Here is a 17,158-nt window from a genome sequence, read left to right as displayed (position 1 = left end):
TACATTCTGATAGTATACGTATAGTGCACCAGATATGTGTAACTTTCATTAAAGCTCATAAGTGAAATTCTTGATACTTTTTAACTAGAATTGCTCGATGCAGTAAAACAGATCCATCGTGTGTGTAACTGACTACTTGCAGTGGTTTATTTAAAAATGTGCACTTTATAGTTGGTAGAAGTCACGTGCTAAATAAATGCTTTTCTCTGCAGAGTGAAAGGTTGCGTGATCTTGATAAATGTTCGCATGATTTTTTTTCCCTTCCTACAGCACTCTTAGTCCAGATGTTGATCCAGTGCTTGCCTTCCAGCGAGAGGGTTTTGGACGCCAGAGCATGTCAGAAAAGCGTACAAAGCAATTTTCAGATGCCAGTCAGTTGGAGTTTGTTAAAACACGAAAATCCAAAAGCATGGATCTAGGTAGTGAGTGATATTTTTTTAATTGTTTTATTTGAACCTGATTTTCATGTTGTAAGTATATAGATTTTGTAATTCCAAACACATTGTTTATGTGCAGCACTACTGCACGTAATGTCTACTGGTGGGAAGTAAAGTATTCTTAACATGAATGGCCAAGTGGCCTGGGTATTGTTTGTACCACTTGTAAATGTCCATACATTTAAATATTGTAGCCCTCTGGATATATGGTTGTATATAAACATTAAAAATATTTATTAAAATGGAGGTGAAAAGTGCATTTACTAATCCATGTAGAATAACTGCGTAAAACTCTGCCACGCTGTGGTTCTGGCTAGACAGGATTATTCTCAGTTCATGGTTATAATGCAGTTAGCCTTAAAGATCCTTCGTAGTCTCTCATTTTGTAGATGGTTTTTGATTAAGATATTAAAGATGCAAGTTTGTTTTTTTTTTTTAAAGTTCATTCAGAATTAGAAAATGGGGCTAGTCTGACATCTGTTTTGAGACCCAAGTTTTAATATTTATATCAGAAGCGCTATAAAGGAGCAGCGGCTAAGACAGGCAATCGACTGTAATCATTTTAACTGATAAAACAACTGAGAATAAGTAATCGCTAACAGGCCCGTCTATTTTTCTGCCATTGAATTTAGATTCTGAAGAGCAGACTCTAGTAACCTTAAACAGTGAGTTTTGATTGTTTAAACACACAAAATTCCCTACTAAGAATAATAAAATATAAGACGATCCGCTCCTTTACAATAATTGTGAATATCTTAACTACAGTCCCTAATTCACCAACTTCCTCAGGGGACAGTAAGGTTGGTGGTATTGACTTGTCTTGACTAGTTGTGATGTGCTAACGTGTAAATAACATATTGTACCTGCCTGTGACGTGAACATGACTGACATTGCATGAAGGTTACTAGTTTGCTGCCATTTCTACCCAGAATGTTTGCTTACTGTTGCAGTTTATTTGCATGAAGTATGACATTGCTAAAGTCCCCTAACTTGAAAAAACGATATGCAAAACAGAAGGAATGTTGGATGCATGTGGGGCATGGGCACTAACTGGGCTAACCATTATACATTTACCTTTTAACAGTAGCTGACGAGACTAAGCTCAGTACAATGGATGACCAGAAAACAGGTAAGAATTGACAGTAAGGCTGTTGCTATAGAAACCTTGGTCAAAGCAGCTTACCACAATTACAGAACTGCCAGTCAAATTGCATGAAAACATGAATATTCCAGTACTTGCATGGCTGCTTTCTATTGTTGTGAATAATCAAGTCGTACAGAAAAAGAGAATTCTCTGTAGAGATAAGTATCTAGGGTAGTATATTCAACCAGGTCATACATGTGACTGTAGGTAGACACCTGTTTCTACACTTTGAACTCATAAATATTCACAGTTGTTTAGATTTTTTGTCCCTTCAAAAAAATCTTGGAAAATCTCCTCCTAGCTTCAAACTCTAATGTACAGAGAGATGATGTAGAAGAGTCGAATGCTTGGCTATTACAGTGCTAATATAGTGCTTGGAAATAATTATTTTAATTAGAAAACTGCTACCTTTGCCTTAAGTGGTCATCAGATACACGTTGTGAGTTGACTCGAAGATTATTAGTGAAAGCTGATTTGCCTTTGGAGCTGAAACCTGAGCATCGTAAGAGAACAAAAGAATATGTAAATAGAATCTTTTCCACATACCATCGATTGTGATGTTGCACACAATGATAATGAGAAATAGCTTTCAAAGCATATTTTGTATTAGTAATTAAAATAATGCACCATGCAATTATGAACTTTTATGATTTATTAATATAAGTTAGCTTTTGACCTTTGGAATGCTATTTTAATTAGGCTGGATCCAGAGGACACCATAACATTACTTAGCTCTAATTAGGAACAATTCACCTTTTTAACCTGAAAATATTATTTATTTTAGCATGATTTGGGGAGTAGGGCATTCCATACAGAATTTACAATTAATAATTCACAACTGCATCTCTGTTTAACCATGCTTTACAACATGAGTAGGAATACTGAAAAGCTGTAAATAATCAAGTGATAAAATTAAAATTTTTGTTTAAACAGCTAAAACTTCTAGCTCTCAAAATGTTGCAGAATATGGCCACAGACTTGCAGCTTTACAAATTGAGAATGAGTACACAAAATTAAAATGTGTGAATGTTTTGAAGGATTAAAGCCATCAGACTGTGAATGTATGAATTGCGTTAATGGTTGTGGTAAGAATCAGTGCTTAGGAACTGCCTTCACCCCTGAGCATTATTCACCTAAAAAGGAGTAACAGATCAAACTCAAAATTATTGTAAATTATTTTTAATTTTCTTGTTAGCCTACCTATTTGAATGGGATGTGATAGCATGGTGTAAAACCTGTGTGTTTTAGTAAAATCCGATGCTTAGGTTTTAAAAGTGCGTAGTGGTTTTGGTGGTATCAATAGAGGGTGGTATTAATCAAGTGTAGTTTTTCTCTATGTGTAACACCTGGATTAAATTCCAAAAAAGAGACAAGTCAGACAACTTGGGTGAAAGAGCATGACCGTAACCATCTGGACTAAGCAGTTACATATTTTGTGCGCAGCAAGCTCAGTGGCTGGAAAAAAGGAAAAACACCTTTTGCTGTACTTTTATTTTATTTATCTTGTGTGCTTTTAACCAAGTTTTGTATATAAACACTGGATTTCTCCCATTACTGAAGATGGATGTGGTTTTTAAACAGACCGCTTACTGTAGTTTGGCTTAAAAATTGTCTGGTTCTAAGAAAAAAAATGCTTAAAATGTGTGGTGAACTATGTTTTAATGAACTTTAGAAGCCAGAAAACCTCAGCATATATTTACTTTAGAAGAAGTAAAAACAAACTCTGTTACAGTCAAAGTTGGACTTAATAGTATTGACTGAAAAGGAGAGTGTAGAACTCACCAGCCCTAGTTACTATAATAGATTTTTAATTATTTTTCTTTCTATAGTTCACTTGAAGTGCCTAATCCTTGCAGTGTTTACAGTTCATCCTAGAGGTTAGAAGTATATTCAGTAGCAATTGAGCATGGCTCATTTATTGAGTCGCAGACATACTATAGTTACAGGTGGATATTTTTCCATGTACACATTGTGAAAATGAGAAAGAAAGAAAAAAAAAAATCAAAGAACATTTATTTAAATCGTTTACTTATTTATTTTTACACAGTGCTTTTTGAATAAACTGTTTTATTAAATGGAACCAAAACTAAACTATTTTTGATGCAGTTGCTTGCTCTATTCCTCCCCTGTTCTCCCCAGCCAAATTGTTACTCTTTCAGTGTATGAATTGAACTAGGAACAGAAGAATTTATCAAATCTAACGGAGCAGATGTTAGTAAGTAAATAAACTCACTGCTAATGTCCTTTAAGAAAGTGTTTAGAAAGTAGACTTTGTGCCTTTGCAAAACCGGTTTAATCAAATCAAGGGAAGTTTTTGGCATCAGTTGCTGGTAGCATTTAACCTGAGAGTTAATAAAAATAATGTTTCAGAAAGAAACAAAATTGTCATTTTAAGTTGTTTAAAAGAAAGTGCTAATGAAAAATTTGCTTTATAGCCTTGAAATTAGTCACTGAAGGAAACATCGTATATGCTTTGACACCGTGCTTTTTGCCTTTGCAAATTGCCCAAGTGGATTTGTGGCACTGTATAAATACTTCACATAAGACAAGAGAAGTGGAAGCACAATGAGTTGTTAGACAGTGTCAGCACAAGGGAAGAACAGCGGGCTTGGAGCAGGGAGCAACATGTAGGCTTCACGTGATCTATGTGTTTTAAATGTCTTGTTGGATCTGTATGTGCTGCGAAGTTATGTGGCAAGGGCTGTTTGGGCCGTGAGAGCAGATGCCCACGACGCCGGCACAGTCATGCATGAGCGGAGGGTGTTGCATGGCCTGGAGGGCGAGGCCGTGGTCCCCGAGGGCTGGCCAGCTGGGGACACAGGGAGTGGTGATGCATGCGTGGTGGGCAGGGGCTGTGCGTGGCGGGGTGGGGTGGGCATCCTAGCAAGCCCGTGAGGGATGGGTAGGGGTGCGTGGCATGTAGAGTAGAGCCGTACGGCTGAGCGTGTAAGCGGAGCGGGCGGGGAGACTGCTGACATGGTGGCAGTCACAGTAGGAGGACTGCTGTGGTACAGAGGGATGAATCTACCTCAAAGGATATTTGTTAACGAAATTGTTGGAAAGGAAAATTTTGATAAACTTCAAATTTTAAAAATGATAAAAGAATCCCTTTTATCCCTCAGTCATATAAAGATGCTTCAGGTACATGTATCTTTTTCTTTTCTTTTTTTCTCCTTTAAATTCTGGTGTCAAAATAGAAGTAGAACTCGTTCTGAGCAGGTAACATTTCTGATGATTACCACCAGTGCTGTAAAGGCTGTAAGAAAATGCTGACATTTTTGTATTTAGAAAACAAGGTTTTGATGTGACTCATAAATTTTAAGCAGAATCCATTTTAAAGAAAGTTTGCTGTTTCTCACCGGATTATGGGTAAACAACTCACTTTCTGGCTGGTGAATTCTCGTAATAAATTCTGAACTCGCTCAATTTACAGGGAGGCTTAACTATATATTTTGAAAATAGTAGACTTGCTATGAAGTGGCCATAGAAGATAGTGAAGGTATTAAAATATACATAGCTTTGTGATCATGGTACTTAAATTGCTTGTGAGAGGACCTTTCCCTCTTTCAAATTCTGCAACCTGTCCACATTTGTGTTCATGGCCACCCAAGTTCAGTAAATATTCCTATCATTTCTGTAATCCATTATTAGTTTTACAGTACTCAAGGAACATTAGGTTGTATCTCATCTAGCTTTTCCTTTGGGAAAGCACAGCTTACATAAATACAGTTCTCACAAAGATCTGTATTGGGTGGCAGGAAATGGATTTTTTTTAATGTCCTTTATGAACATAAATGGGCACATAAATGCCTTCTTTATAATTACTGTTTACAAAAGGAGCCACTCAGTAATTAGGAAAAGATATATGAGCATTTCATTTCAAGGTTGCAAAGCAGAATCTGGAATAAGGAAGTTTACAGTAAGTTGCCATGTAAGAGGATACCCTTTCCTTTTGTATATGAAATTGAATCTGTCAAACAGCTGGTTTATATATGATTGTCCCGTTTCCTCCTTTTTTCCTTCAAAACGTTGCATTCATTTTTCCTTTCTCATGGACTGTTTTTAACAAAATACAATCTCAAAAAATAAAAAAAAAAATCTCTTGTGTACTGCAGGCATTAGTGGAGGAATAGCAGGTTTTGGCATATGCTAGAAAGTTGATCGTTTTATAGGGCACTGTCTAAACTGGAGTTCTTTTACTTGGTAGAGCGTTATGTAAAAATACTTGCCTTAGACTTCAGCCCATGTTCAGAAGTTTGGTGAACCTGGACTGCATTTTGTTTGCACAGCTGGGAAGCCATCAAACCCTCCTTGTCCCAGTTGGCTGCTCTTGTTCACCCCAGCAGCTGCGCAGTGCCCCCAGCCATCCTCATGACCCTCAGCCCTCCAGCAAGTATGGGCTGTGAGTGAGGGTGGCTTCTTCTAGGAGATGTGAGTTCATCAAGATAAAATTTCTCCTTCGTTGGGTGTGCTTATTTCTGGCCGAGGGTCCGAGTAGCAGAACTCCGGACCTCTCGGGGAACCAAACTGCAGGAGTTGTGTAGACCTGTGAAAGAGGCTTTTTGTTTGTTTCTATTTACACATTCATCTTATCAGTAGGGCAGCTGAAGGGGAATACTTTGACAGCTGCTGTTTGAATTTATTTGATCTGAGAGATTTGAGTTTAACTTAATTGCTCAGCATTTTAATAGCTGAATAGAAAATGAAAGCGTTTGCAGCCTTGCTCCATCTCATACCAAGTTAACAAACGACATGGAGGAGACTTGCCATGCTGTTACTCTGTATCCCTTCTGTAGGTCCAGCAACCCCCATCCTCCCCACCCAATATTGAGTAGTGAAAGAAGCTGGTTTTGGTAGCGTAGTAGTAGTTTTCCACAATGTAATGTAACTTCACATACCTTTGTTAAAGAACAGTGACAGATCCTGTCTCTCTTCTCCCTCCTAATATCTACCGGAATAGGGATCAACTCCAGAGCTTTGTAGTATTCTGAGATAAACACTTAAAATAAGGTAATTTTCCTTTATTGCATTATTCACACCAGACCTTGCTTACCTTGCTTGTATTGTTCATTGGTTTGGCGTTCCTGAGGGTTCAGTTCTTGGCTCTGTCTCTCAGTGCTGACTGGCTTTGAAATTTATCTTTCTGTGCCTCTGTCAGATGAGGGTAGTGATATCAATGCAGTAAAAACCCACCACCTGGGACAGCCATGGTGCCACAACACTCTTCTCTATTCTGCTGCCTTTGGGTAGAGAAAAAGTGGGGTTTCCATATTCTAGGTGAGGGTTCTGGTCTCATAACTTCAGGAAATGTGGCTATGATGATGTCCCACCTCATCTTGCTCTCCAGCCCCAAATCCTATGGAAAATCTGGCCAAGACCGTACTGCGCTTTTAAATAAAATCACTTCAAATAAATACAGTGATTTTTTTCCCCAAAAGATTTCTCCCAGATTTAACTGTAATATGAGATCTAATTGTGCAATTGTCAGCTGATTTGCACTGTGAATGTGTGTGTCTAAAAACAGAGGGTAGACATTTAGTCCATGAACTTGAGAAAAAAAGCCCAGACAGGGAAAAGGTTTTGCAGAATACTGTCTGGGGCTTTCTTGGCACACCTCTGAACACGCTGCAGTGATAAGAGCTGCCCTGAGCCCCAGCTGTAGTGCTGCCCAAACATCAACCTGGTGACTGCCAGGAATGCATTTCTTTTCCAGCTGGATAGCTAGTATTGCCTGACTAATTGAGTCCTTTCCACAGATTATTTTTAAACAACTTCACAAAATCCCAGCAAGTCAACTGATATTTCTCAGAAGCATTTAATTATGAAATTGTTAGGAATTTGATGCAAGTCTTTAAAACTCTATTAAAAGCAAACAGCATGTTCCCTGAAGCCACAAGTCAGGCCGCTTTGCAAGACTGCTACTCTAAACACAATAGGATTCATGCCCATAATCCGCTCTCTGTTCATCAGTTGCTAGTACAGATGAAATATTCTGCTCAAAACAAAAATAATAGTTTTGTTTGATGCTGATAGATATGTATCTCTGCTGGTTTTATGAGCTATGTTTTTAAAGCCCCGTGATTACTTTATCATTCAAATTGTTAAAATAATAGTAATGGATGTTGGTCTCTCTTCACCGATTTGAAAAGCCAGATCTTGCTAACGTTGTCGGTTTCGTTGACTATGACTTGACATACTCATCCACTTCTGAGACCAACAAATCTGCAGAGAATTCCCTACAGATTATTGAGAGATGATGTGAATAATGTTAAGTGTGTCCCCAAAGACTTTCAGGATGGATATGCATAATCAAGCATGCAGTTCTCAATACTAATTCTAATTACTTTTTTTTTTCTTCCCTAAATCGCTAAGGTTCCCCAACCAGAGATGTGGGGCCTTCATTAGGTCTGAAGAAATCCAGCTCATTAGAAAGTCTGCAGACAGCCGTTGCTGAGGTGACTCTGAATGGTGATATTCCCTTCCACCGCCCGCGCCCGCGAATTATCCGAGGACGAGGCTGCAATGAAAGCTTCAGAGCTGCCATAGACAAATCATATGATAAACCTGTGGCAGATGATGATGATGAAGGCATGGAAACTTGTAAGTAAAATATTGCTGTACACAAAGAATGTTAACAACATAGGTTAATTCCTTTAGAAGGTGATTAAAAGTAATAGAAGATAATTTTAGGATTTTAAAAGAATAGAACTAACTTCTCTTCATCATTTTTTGAGGCTTTTTCCTTTCGTATGCATTAACAGATTGCAACACTCTGCAGCTTCCTTCCTTTCTAAAATAAGGAAATAAGATTATTAGGAGTGTGTTTACTTAAATTACTATGAAAATTTTCTGTAAGACAGCTAATTAATTTACTAATGTAAATTAGAAAAAAAATTATGCAGAAAGACAAAAACCCACTGAATTTATGTTACAAAAATATGTGCATCTAACTTTGAAAGGGTACATTTGTAGTGTCTGGGGGAAAAAAAGAAATCACTGTCCTTTAATTAGAGTGAGTAAGGCTGGCAGATCTAATAAAATATAAAGTTAATGATCAGCTATTACCCACCCTAATGGGCATTCATTTACATTTTCAGTTCTTTAACCCGAAGTATGACCCAACATGTGGAGAATGTCATTAACATAAAAGAATCACTTCAAAGCTAACCTTATCATTATTGAACTATGTAAGAATGGGCTGGTAAAATGACAACTCGTATTGAATGAAAATAGTATGAATGGTAAATTACCTCAATCAGGGGTTGTATTAAAATCATTGAATTTTTAACCTTCATGTTGTACTACTTTCAACTTGTCACACACCAGCAGAATTTTTTTTAATCAACCTGCAGGTAGTTAGAAGTTTATGAATGAAGATGATGGTGGGAAGGTTGAAGTAGTGAAATATTTAGCCTGAATGCTAACAGAAAAGGCTTGAAAAGAGATTTTTTATTCTCCGCTCTTTTAAAAATTTTTTAGTTTCAGAAGGTCTGTTTCATAAGCGTCATTCCCTGATAATTCTTTTATAAGCTACTTGTGTAATCACCCTTTTATTTTTTTAAAACTCTTGGCTTTTTTTCTTTTTTAAATCTGCCTGTTTCTAAAAGTGGTCTGAGACTGAAAGGGAGGTCATTTTGCCAGTCACTTTTCTCAAAGGTAGTTATGGACGGAATTAATTCTGCTTTGCTTTTCCGGCACCTAGCAATTTCACGCAGCAGTGAGGCTAAATGCTGCTCTGGTGCTGCTGACTGTCAATCTGTTTCTGGCCAGTAGAAGAATAGGTATGAGAAAATACGTAGTGATCCTGATCATTCTCCCAGGCTGCATGCCTATGGTCTTTTGGGACTTAAGACCATGTTTTTATAAAAGGCCTTGTTTGGTGTGAGCCCACTGATAGTAATATCCTGTTTTGAGGTATCAGATATCCAAGGCTTATCCAGAAGTTACAGACGGTTTAACTTCATTTGATCAAAAATATAGCAAAACTGTTGCCATGAAATGCTTACTAGGTGAGCGTAGGTTTATGAGATTACTGTAAGAGGTTTTGAGCTTGTCAATGCAATGCATAGAGAGTAGCAAGGAAGTATTTGGTCGCCTTTGTGTCCTTTGCATGGGAGTAGCAGAAACCAGACAAAGCCTTCTGGCTGAAATCGAAATGCCATGAGGTGACTCTTTGCCCTCATCACTCTGTATGGATGAAGCTGTCTAGCACTGGTGGACCAAGAGCCATCTCAGCGTCATGGGAGAGCAAGAGCGAGGCTGTTCTCGAATCTCACATGGTAAAGAAGGGCTGAGCAAAGTGTGACCAAGCTATATGCATAGAACTGCGTGTTCTGTTGAATTACTTGTGTTTTAATAGCTTCCATATATTATAATAAAATATCTAAGAAGTCATCCAGAAATTTGCAGTGCCAGGTTAATAGAAGCAGATGAGTAGCAAAGCAGATATAGTAAGTTGGTCGGACAGAATTCAGTCCTCGAGGTCTTCTCCTTCTCACGGTGGCCGTGGGAGCTTAAGAGCTGGCCCAACCAGAGCTGCCTGGGAGCAGCACAAAATGCTAGGCCCTCAGGTGTGTGTTTCCAAAAACATGTCTGTATCTGTGTTAAAACTGAAAGCATCGCAGTCTGCTTCACTTTGTGTAAGTTATATGTGGCCTCATGTTCCAGAGAATTTACCAAATGGTGTCTTCAGCTGGACAAAGCCTGGGCACATGCAGATATGTAGAAGTTAATTTAACAATCTGCTCCTAACGTAACTAATGCCTCACTGCTGCCATAATGACAGTGCCTAAGTTTTTTTTAATTGTATTTAATTATTCCATAATTGTTTGAAATTAAAATGTGGCTTTCTCTCATTACAAAACCCAGGCAAACATATTGGTGGTCAATTTGCCCTTGAGGTTGGATCCATTTGTCTTACTTGAATTTTTTCCCCTTTCTCCTCCAAATGTTTCAGTGCTAAGGGTGCTTCTTTCTTCCAGTGACCCTCTTTGGAGTAGCAAATAATAGCACTGCCGTAAATTGTATAGAGGAATTCTTAACATGTCATCACCCCATGTACGAAAGCCATAAAAATACAGGTGGCATATGTAGCAAAGAGTCTGACTCTCTTCTGAAGGTACTTGCTGTCCTTGGAACAACGTGTTGTTAAATTACTAAATGTAGAATGAAAATCAGATATCAGTGACCAGTTCTGGGACAACATTTTAAAAAGTATTTGAGAAGATACGTTTGAGTTTTAATGACTGTAAAGAAGTAACATTTGTGCAAAGGTGTGGGTGTTCAGCTTTTACAGATCATTTTTCCTGCTTTTTTTTTCCCCCGCTTTTTTTTTCCCCCCTTAATACATGAAATAGCTGACTGGAAGCAAAATGTTTATCTTTAGCGTCTTGAATGAGAACAAGGCATTTGGTTCGGGAGAGATCGACAAAGCTTTCTAATCTTTTGCTGAATCTTAATTACCAGAATCTAGGGCTGTATTAAATATCACAATAAGAGGCCTAGAAGCTTAGTTGCAAAATAGCTTCACATTAAGTAGCTTTGATTCCTCCTGTGCATCTTTTCCATTTTATGGCCTAATTAGGAGAATAGCTTCATAATACCTGTATGTGTAGTTCTCCTTAGTATGGTGTGGTTCATGAAATGACACTAGTTTTCAGGTTTAATTGATGTTTAAAGTATACTCCAATTTAATTTTTTGGCTTCAGCAACCTGAATGGGGAGGCAGGAGGTTGCAGGAAAGGAAGGCAATAACAGCACCAAACCAAATACATTCTGTCTTTCGCAGTAACCTAATGTCATTACTGCAACTTAACAAAAATTAGGAGTTCCATTTGTAGCCTGGGTTTGAATTTTAATTGAGCAGCATTTGCATTTGTTCTAAACACTAGTAATTAGGTGTATGTTAATTGCAGAATGACTGTGCTGCATAAAAGTGAAACAAGTTTTTTCATGTTGAGTCCTTTTAAGAAAACTGGAAATCTATTTACTGCAGTAGAGACACCAGTGTTTACTCCAGGAGAACAGGCATCCTAGTTCACAGGGCTCAGTCTAAGCTACCAAATTAATTGCAAGCAAACTGTGTATGATAGACAAATATTTATTGCAGCACAAGTGTGGAAAGGAGGCAATGTTATCTCCATAAAATATGCAAAATAAATAATAAGAGGAAGCATTGTTATGACAAGTTGTTCAGCAACTCAGCATAGCACAGTACACTTTATACATATTTAGGATTAATTTAATGTATTGTTATGTGAATATGAACAACCATAGGTCAAAATTGAGTCATCTTTAAAATTCTAGCAATGGAAGTACCAAGTAAACATTTGACTTCAGTATTCGTCATAAATTTAATGCTTTTTTTTTTTACTAATTATATTCGTTTGCAAGTACAATCTTTTAAATGTCTAGTTGGTTTTAACTGGAACAGATTGTAGCTATAAATTAACATGCAAAAAATTAGCATCTCTATTCCAAAGTGGTTTTCCACTACTCTTTTAATAACTAAATATCATCCCAGACATTGATTAAGAAACACTGGCCAAAAAAAAGTACAAGTACAGCTAGTACAGAGGCCTAGTAGTAGCTAGTAATAGGACAGGTCTCTTAATTTTCTAAAATACAATTATTGGAATATTAAAGCTGTGCCTAGAATTGAGAAGCTGTATCATCTGCTTAAGTTAACAGGAAATGCCAAGACCTGTCCTGTTTTTTTTTTTCCTTTTTTGTCTGTGTGGTTTGTACTAGTTGAGATTCAAAAATGATTATTAATGTTGAGATTCATCTGACATGCTATGTTTTTCTCGAAATATGTTTATGGGATCTTCCAGGGTTGGAAAATATTTATAGAAATCTTGGGATAGTCAGTGAATAAGTACTAAGTCTATTGGACAGGTCTGTGTATTGTAATGTTAATGGATAAACAGTATTTTGCAGGCAAGTGTCTAAGAGAGAGGAGACGATATCGAATGGCTTTCAGTCAGTGATTTGTAGACTTTTCAGGTTCAGTGAATTACTTGTAAGGGGAACATGAATGATGACTAAGAAAAGCAAGTTTATATTCTACAGTAGTCTATGTATGAGAAATTTCTAAAGAATTACACACTTCTATTGGCTGTAGAAGAGTCATGGAGGTCTAGAAACAATGTTAGTAGGAATAATAAGAAGTAGTAGTAAACATATGCTAAACTAAAAAATGATTCTTTTTTCCTTCTTTAAGCCATAGCCATTTACAAATCTTATTGAGTACAAAAAAAAATTTCTTTTCCATAGACTGTGTATATGTAAAGCAAAACTGTATTTTTCAACTTCTATTGCCAAAAGTTGTTTGGAGCCTTTGTATTCATTAGAGCTGCAAGAGACAGTGCAAAGTATGCATCTGTGATCCTAATTGCTGCTTTGTGCTGTCTGTTGGAAAACTGGGAGATGGTGTAGCCCTACTTATAATGTGATGATATAAAATGTTAGAGCTCCTGGAAGGTCACAGCTTCACCAGCCATGCAGTGTAATTTTTGGACTTATCTTTAAGTTAAGTCAAAATGTTTGCAGGATTCTGACCCATGAGCTTGAAGTGTTTTATTTATTTCTCACTAAGCTACTGGGGGAGCTTTCAGTTTTTGAATGCATTGTTTCTTCGGGTCATTTTTCTTTCAAGCTTTCTGAAATACATGTTCTCTGTTAAATCTAACCTTGGGTATACTTTAGGATTCTCAGAGTCTTGATCTTGGATTAGAAACAGAGAAGGAACATGTTATCTGCCCTTAAAGGATTTTACTTGTTCCGCTGGGTGGAATCTTCCCACCCGAACCTCCCAGGCTGCCCCATCTCAACCAAGAATAAAAATCATGGTGCATGATGTGTTTTAAACTGCTCCAGGAAATTAAGTGTGTGACAAAACCATTCTGTTACTTGCAGCAGAAAAAAAAGTCTATTAAGGCTTGTATTGAGGGTTAACAGTCCTTAATGACTTTAATATTTTTATGAGAGCATTACTAAGAATTTACTGACAGGGCATGCTGCACTGCTGTTGTTTCTTCTTGCAGGTATTTCTAAAGCTCTCCTCAACTGATTTAGATACTGAAACAAAATGGGCCAATTAACATCACTTTGCTAATCCTCTTTATTAATCCATACATTATTCAGAGTACCCACAAAGCACGAATCATGTTTTGTAGAGTGTTCTGCAAAGGTGAATTCCTTGCTTTTAGGAATTTAATAATACAAATGAACATTCCAGGAAACCCACACATGAACAGATACTGATTTAGAGAAGAAAAAAAACAACAACAAAAAAAGAGTATTTTGTGGTTGTGCATATATCCTGCTTCAAAATACATTATGCAATATACCAAAAAGCCTGCCCTTGTTGTTTGTCCTTGTCCCACTGATGTTTTTTAATATGTGCTTTCAGTGGAGGAAGACACAGAGGAGAGCTCAAGATCTGGTAGAGAATCTGTGTCCACAGCAAGTGACCAGCCATCCCACTCATTGGAGAGACAGATGAATGGAAGCCAAGATAAAGGCGACAGAAAAAAGGCTGGAAAGGAAAAGAAGAAAGATCGAGATAAAGAGAAGGATAAAATTAAGGCAAAGAAAGGAATGCTGAAAGGCTTAGGAGACATGTTCAGGTAGGTGCTTTGCAATCAAATGTAAGAATGAATTATAAAATGAAATTTCATCTTTTAGTTATTCATTTATATTGTGACTGTTTGCTGAGGCCGTATTTTACTATACAAATATATAAATGATGTATACAGGCTGATCTATCAGTGGTATCATGGAAGGGAAGCAGCTCAGAATGGGAGAGAAGGAGGTGGCTGGCAGGCTAAAGGGGCTGCAAAGGAAAAAATGGTTTTAAGCAACAAACTGCTTGGTCTTGAAAAGTGTCTTTGGTGACATCTAAGTAGTGCACATATCCTTTGGCAGGTCAAACAATTTTGGGTTTTGTTTTTTTCTTAAACTGTGCTGTTCCTAATACTGTACCCAAAGCTTCAGTGTTACTAAATGAGTGGTTTTTCTTTGCTGTACTGTTAAGACTGTTTGGTGTCATGGAGGCATGATGCGAAAGAGATGAATCAGTTTGAGATTGAAAAACAGCATGCTCCTCTTAAGGAAAACAGGATCTAAATAAGGTTGTGTGCTCTGAGAACCCACAGTCTGGAGAAGGGGTCAGTGAAAGACCTGATTTTTACCAAGCACTGAGTTTTTTTGAAAGGAGTCGTCTCTCCAGCAGACATAAGTGATCTGAAAGGAGCAGACTGCTGAGGGACACCCTGCTGTTCTGGGTAAATGGTGAAGCATGACAAACACCTTTGATCACTTGTGGGAAGGGGTGAGAGAGCAAGAAAATCAGTCTTTCTTTTAGCTAGCTAGAGTAAATAAATATATTTCCAAGAAAAAACAATATTAAGGCAATGTTTGTTTTCTTTTGTATATGCAGTGATTCATTATTTAGTTTTGAAGTGAGATACCAGTATTATTTTAAAGATTTCTTAACAATGATTCTGCTCTGAAAACATCTAAGTGGAGCTGCAGTTACCTTTCATCCTGTTACCTTCGTTATCATGTAAAGCATTAATTGAACCTAAGCTGTAACTGTGTAGGTTCTTGAGAGTTGTTCTGTGTCTGTGAATCGTATTACAAAATCAGTTAATAGAAAAACTAGTTGATTAGAAAATATTAGTTAGTAAATGTGTTTGGAAAACACAAAACAATATTGGGTTGTTAGCATATGCCACAGAGTACCAAAAGAGTCATAGGATAGTCCCACACTTCAGACAGGGGGAGAGCACTTCAGCCTGGTCCCCTGCGAGTCCCACGGGGAAGCCCTGATGTTCTGGATGTTTGCCTGCCTAAATTCAAGCCTGGAGCTGACAGCTGCACCCTGTGCTGGGGCAGGGTGGAAGGTTAGAGATAGGAAATGTTGACTGGTTTTCTTCTGCAGTCTTTGCTATTTTTCTACAGCAGGCAAAACTGAGGCCAATTACACATGATAAATTCTGTGGACTGTAAGTAGCTAGTTGGATTCCATGAGTGCTATCTCATGAGTTCAGACAGAAAGCATTCACAGCATCTAGAAAGCTTGGGCAGCTCCTTGGTCCCCAGCTTCCTCCTGTGTAACATTTCTGGTACCTGGAGGACCCGTGAGATAGCTGCTTCATCTTGCAAGCTTTGGTACGCAGGCAGAGGGCTGGCTTGCAGAGGGTCCCATCCAAAGAGAGGAGCCTTCATCTTCCAGAGAGCCGGCTCGGTGCAGGGCTTGTTGGCTCCTCTCTGCCCTCCAGCTTTAGAGTCCGATGTCTGGTGTTCCCGTGCAGCTTTGAAAGCTCTAGATGGAACTGAGTGTGAAAGTGGAAATTAATATCATTTTTAATCAGGCACTCCCACCTATGTAGGAAGTAACCTTGTCTGTATGCTCAGTATAACACTTCTGAAATCTTTAATCTAGAAGCAACAGTAATTTGACTGATAGGAAGATCTGATGATTGCTTTGTTGTTTGCTCTTCATAACATTCAACGTTTCCTTGAGGTTTTTTTTTTCCCTCACTACCATTTCTGAGTGAACTTTACTTTTCAGTCTCCTCTTAATTAACGTGGGAGCGGTGCTATCCGGATGCAGTTGACTCCTCCTGGATCTGTAAATTAGCTTGCACCTTGTCAGCCCACCCAAGAGAGGTGCTCCTGGCAAGCAGGAAAATGATGATTGAGGGAATTAAGCATTATGCCTCATTTCCACTCGGTGCTTGATTTGCTTTGTTGACAGGCTTCTCAATAATGTTTGAGAGATGGGCTTTATTATGTCTGCAAGATAAGCTACTACTTCTGCCTATAACATGCTTTGTTTTTCTGTACATCTGACATATATCATAGATATCAAGGAATCACTGAAAGAAGTTGTGCGATAGAAAATAATGATGACAGTAACATTTAAAATTCAAGCCATGATCAAAGCATAATTGGATGTTTTGGTTCTGTGCAACACTGTGATTTCTTTGTAGTTCTTATTCTTTTCTCCCGTTTCACTTCTTTTCTTCCTTTTCAGTGCTCTTATCTTAAAATAATCTTTCTTCATTAGGTTGTATGGGCAAAACACTTGCGGAATGAAATTGTTAACTGACACTTTATTCCAATGTCTGTGTTTAGCCAAGGGGATTTATATTGCCTATATGCAAACTGGCAGCTCATAAAGTGGAGTCTATGTGGTGTATAAAAGAAAGTCTCTCCTTGCCTTCAGTTAAAATCTTAGGATTTGCTACTGGGATCTTCATTAAACTGTACTGCGAGATGGAAACTCCCACTAGACAACCCTAGGTTACATTTATCCTTCAGCATCCAGTCATCATTTCCAAGAAATCCCTGGATGATTCAGATAGCAGGTTAAAATCATAAGTAAATCTTTTAAGCATTTCCATTGTTTTACTGCTTTTATCAAACATAGTAAAGAGGATTGACATAACCATGAAGGAGAACTGTAAAACACAGGGCACAGCCTGCGTGGCTCTGACATGCACAACTCCCGTTATTTCCAGAGGACCTTTGCTGACATTGGGCTGTGGACAGTCTGAAAGTTCACCCT

At 37.9% G+C, this 17,158-nt stretch overlaps 1 protein-coding gene across 15 annotated transcripts in view; it reads left to right on the top strand.

Annotated features, from left to right (window-relative positions):
* The window catches only part of PARD3 (par-3 family cell polarity regulator), a 467,913-nt gene that overhangs the window by 310,374 nt on the left and 140,381 nt on the right, over nt 1-17,158 (top strand). For 6 of the 15 annotated variants that reach the window (XM_087778469.1, XM_087778511.1, XM_087778460.1 and 3 more), the window contains 5 exons: nt 271-422; nt 1,070-1,102; nt 1,522-1,566; nt 7,954-8,181; nt 13,994-14,210. In XM_087778469.1, the coding sequence (XP_087634595.1) occupies nt 271-422; nt 1,070-1,102; nt 1,522-1,566; nt 7,954-8,181; nt 13,994-14,210 (675 nt within the window). The remainder of the gene's footprint in view (nt 1-270; nt 423-1,069; nt 1,103-1,521; nt 1,567-7,953; nt 8,182-13,993; nt 14,211-17,158) is intronic. The other 9 variants (XM_087778478.1, XM_087778410.1, XM_087778432.1 and 6 more) reach the window with 5 other exon arrangements.

The sequence above is a fragment of the Nipponia nippon genome, unplaced genomic scaffold (genome assembly GCF_047370975.1).
Source record: "Nipponia nippon isolate SJK-2023a ecotype South Korea unplaced genomic scaffold, ASM4737097v1 scaffold_1, whole genome shotgun sequence".
Classification (NCBI taxonomy): Eukaryota; Metazoa; Chordata; class Aves; order Pelecaniformes; family Threskiornithidae; genus Nipponia; species Nipponia nippon.
This window is presented reverse-complemented; position numbering and strand designations above follow the sequence as displayed.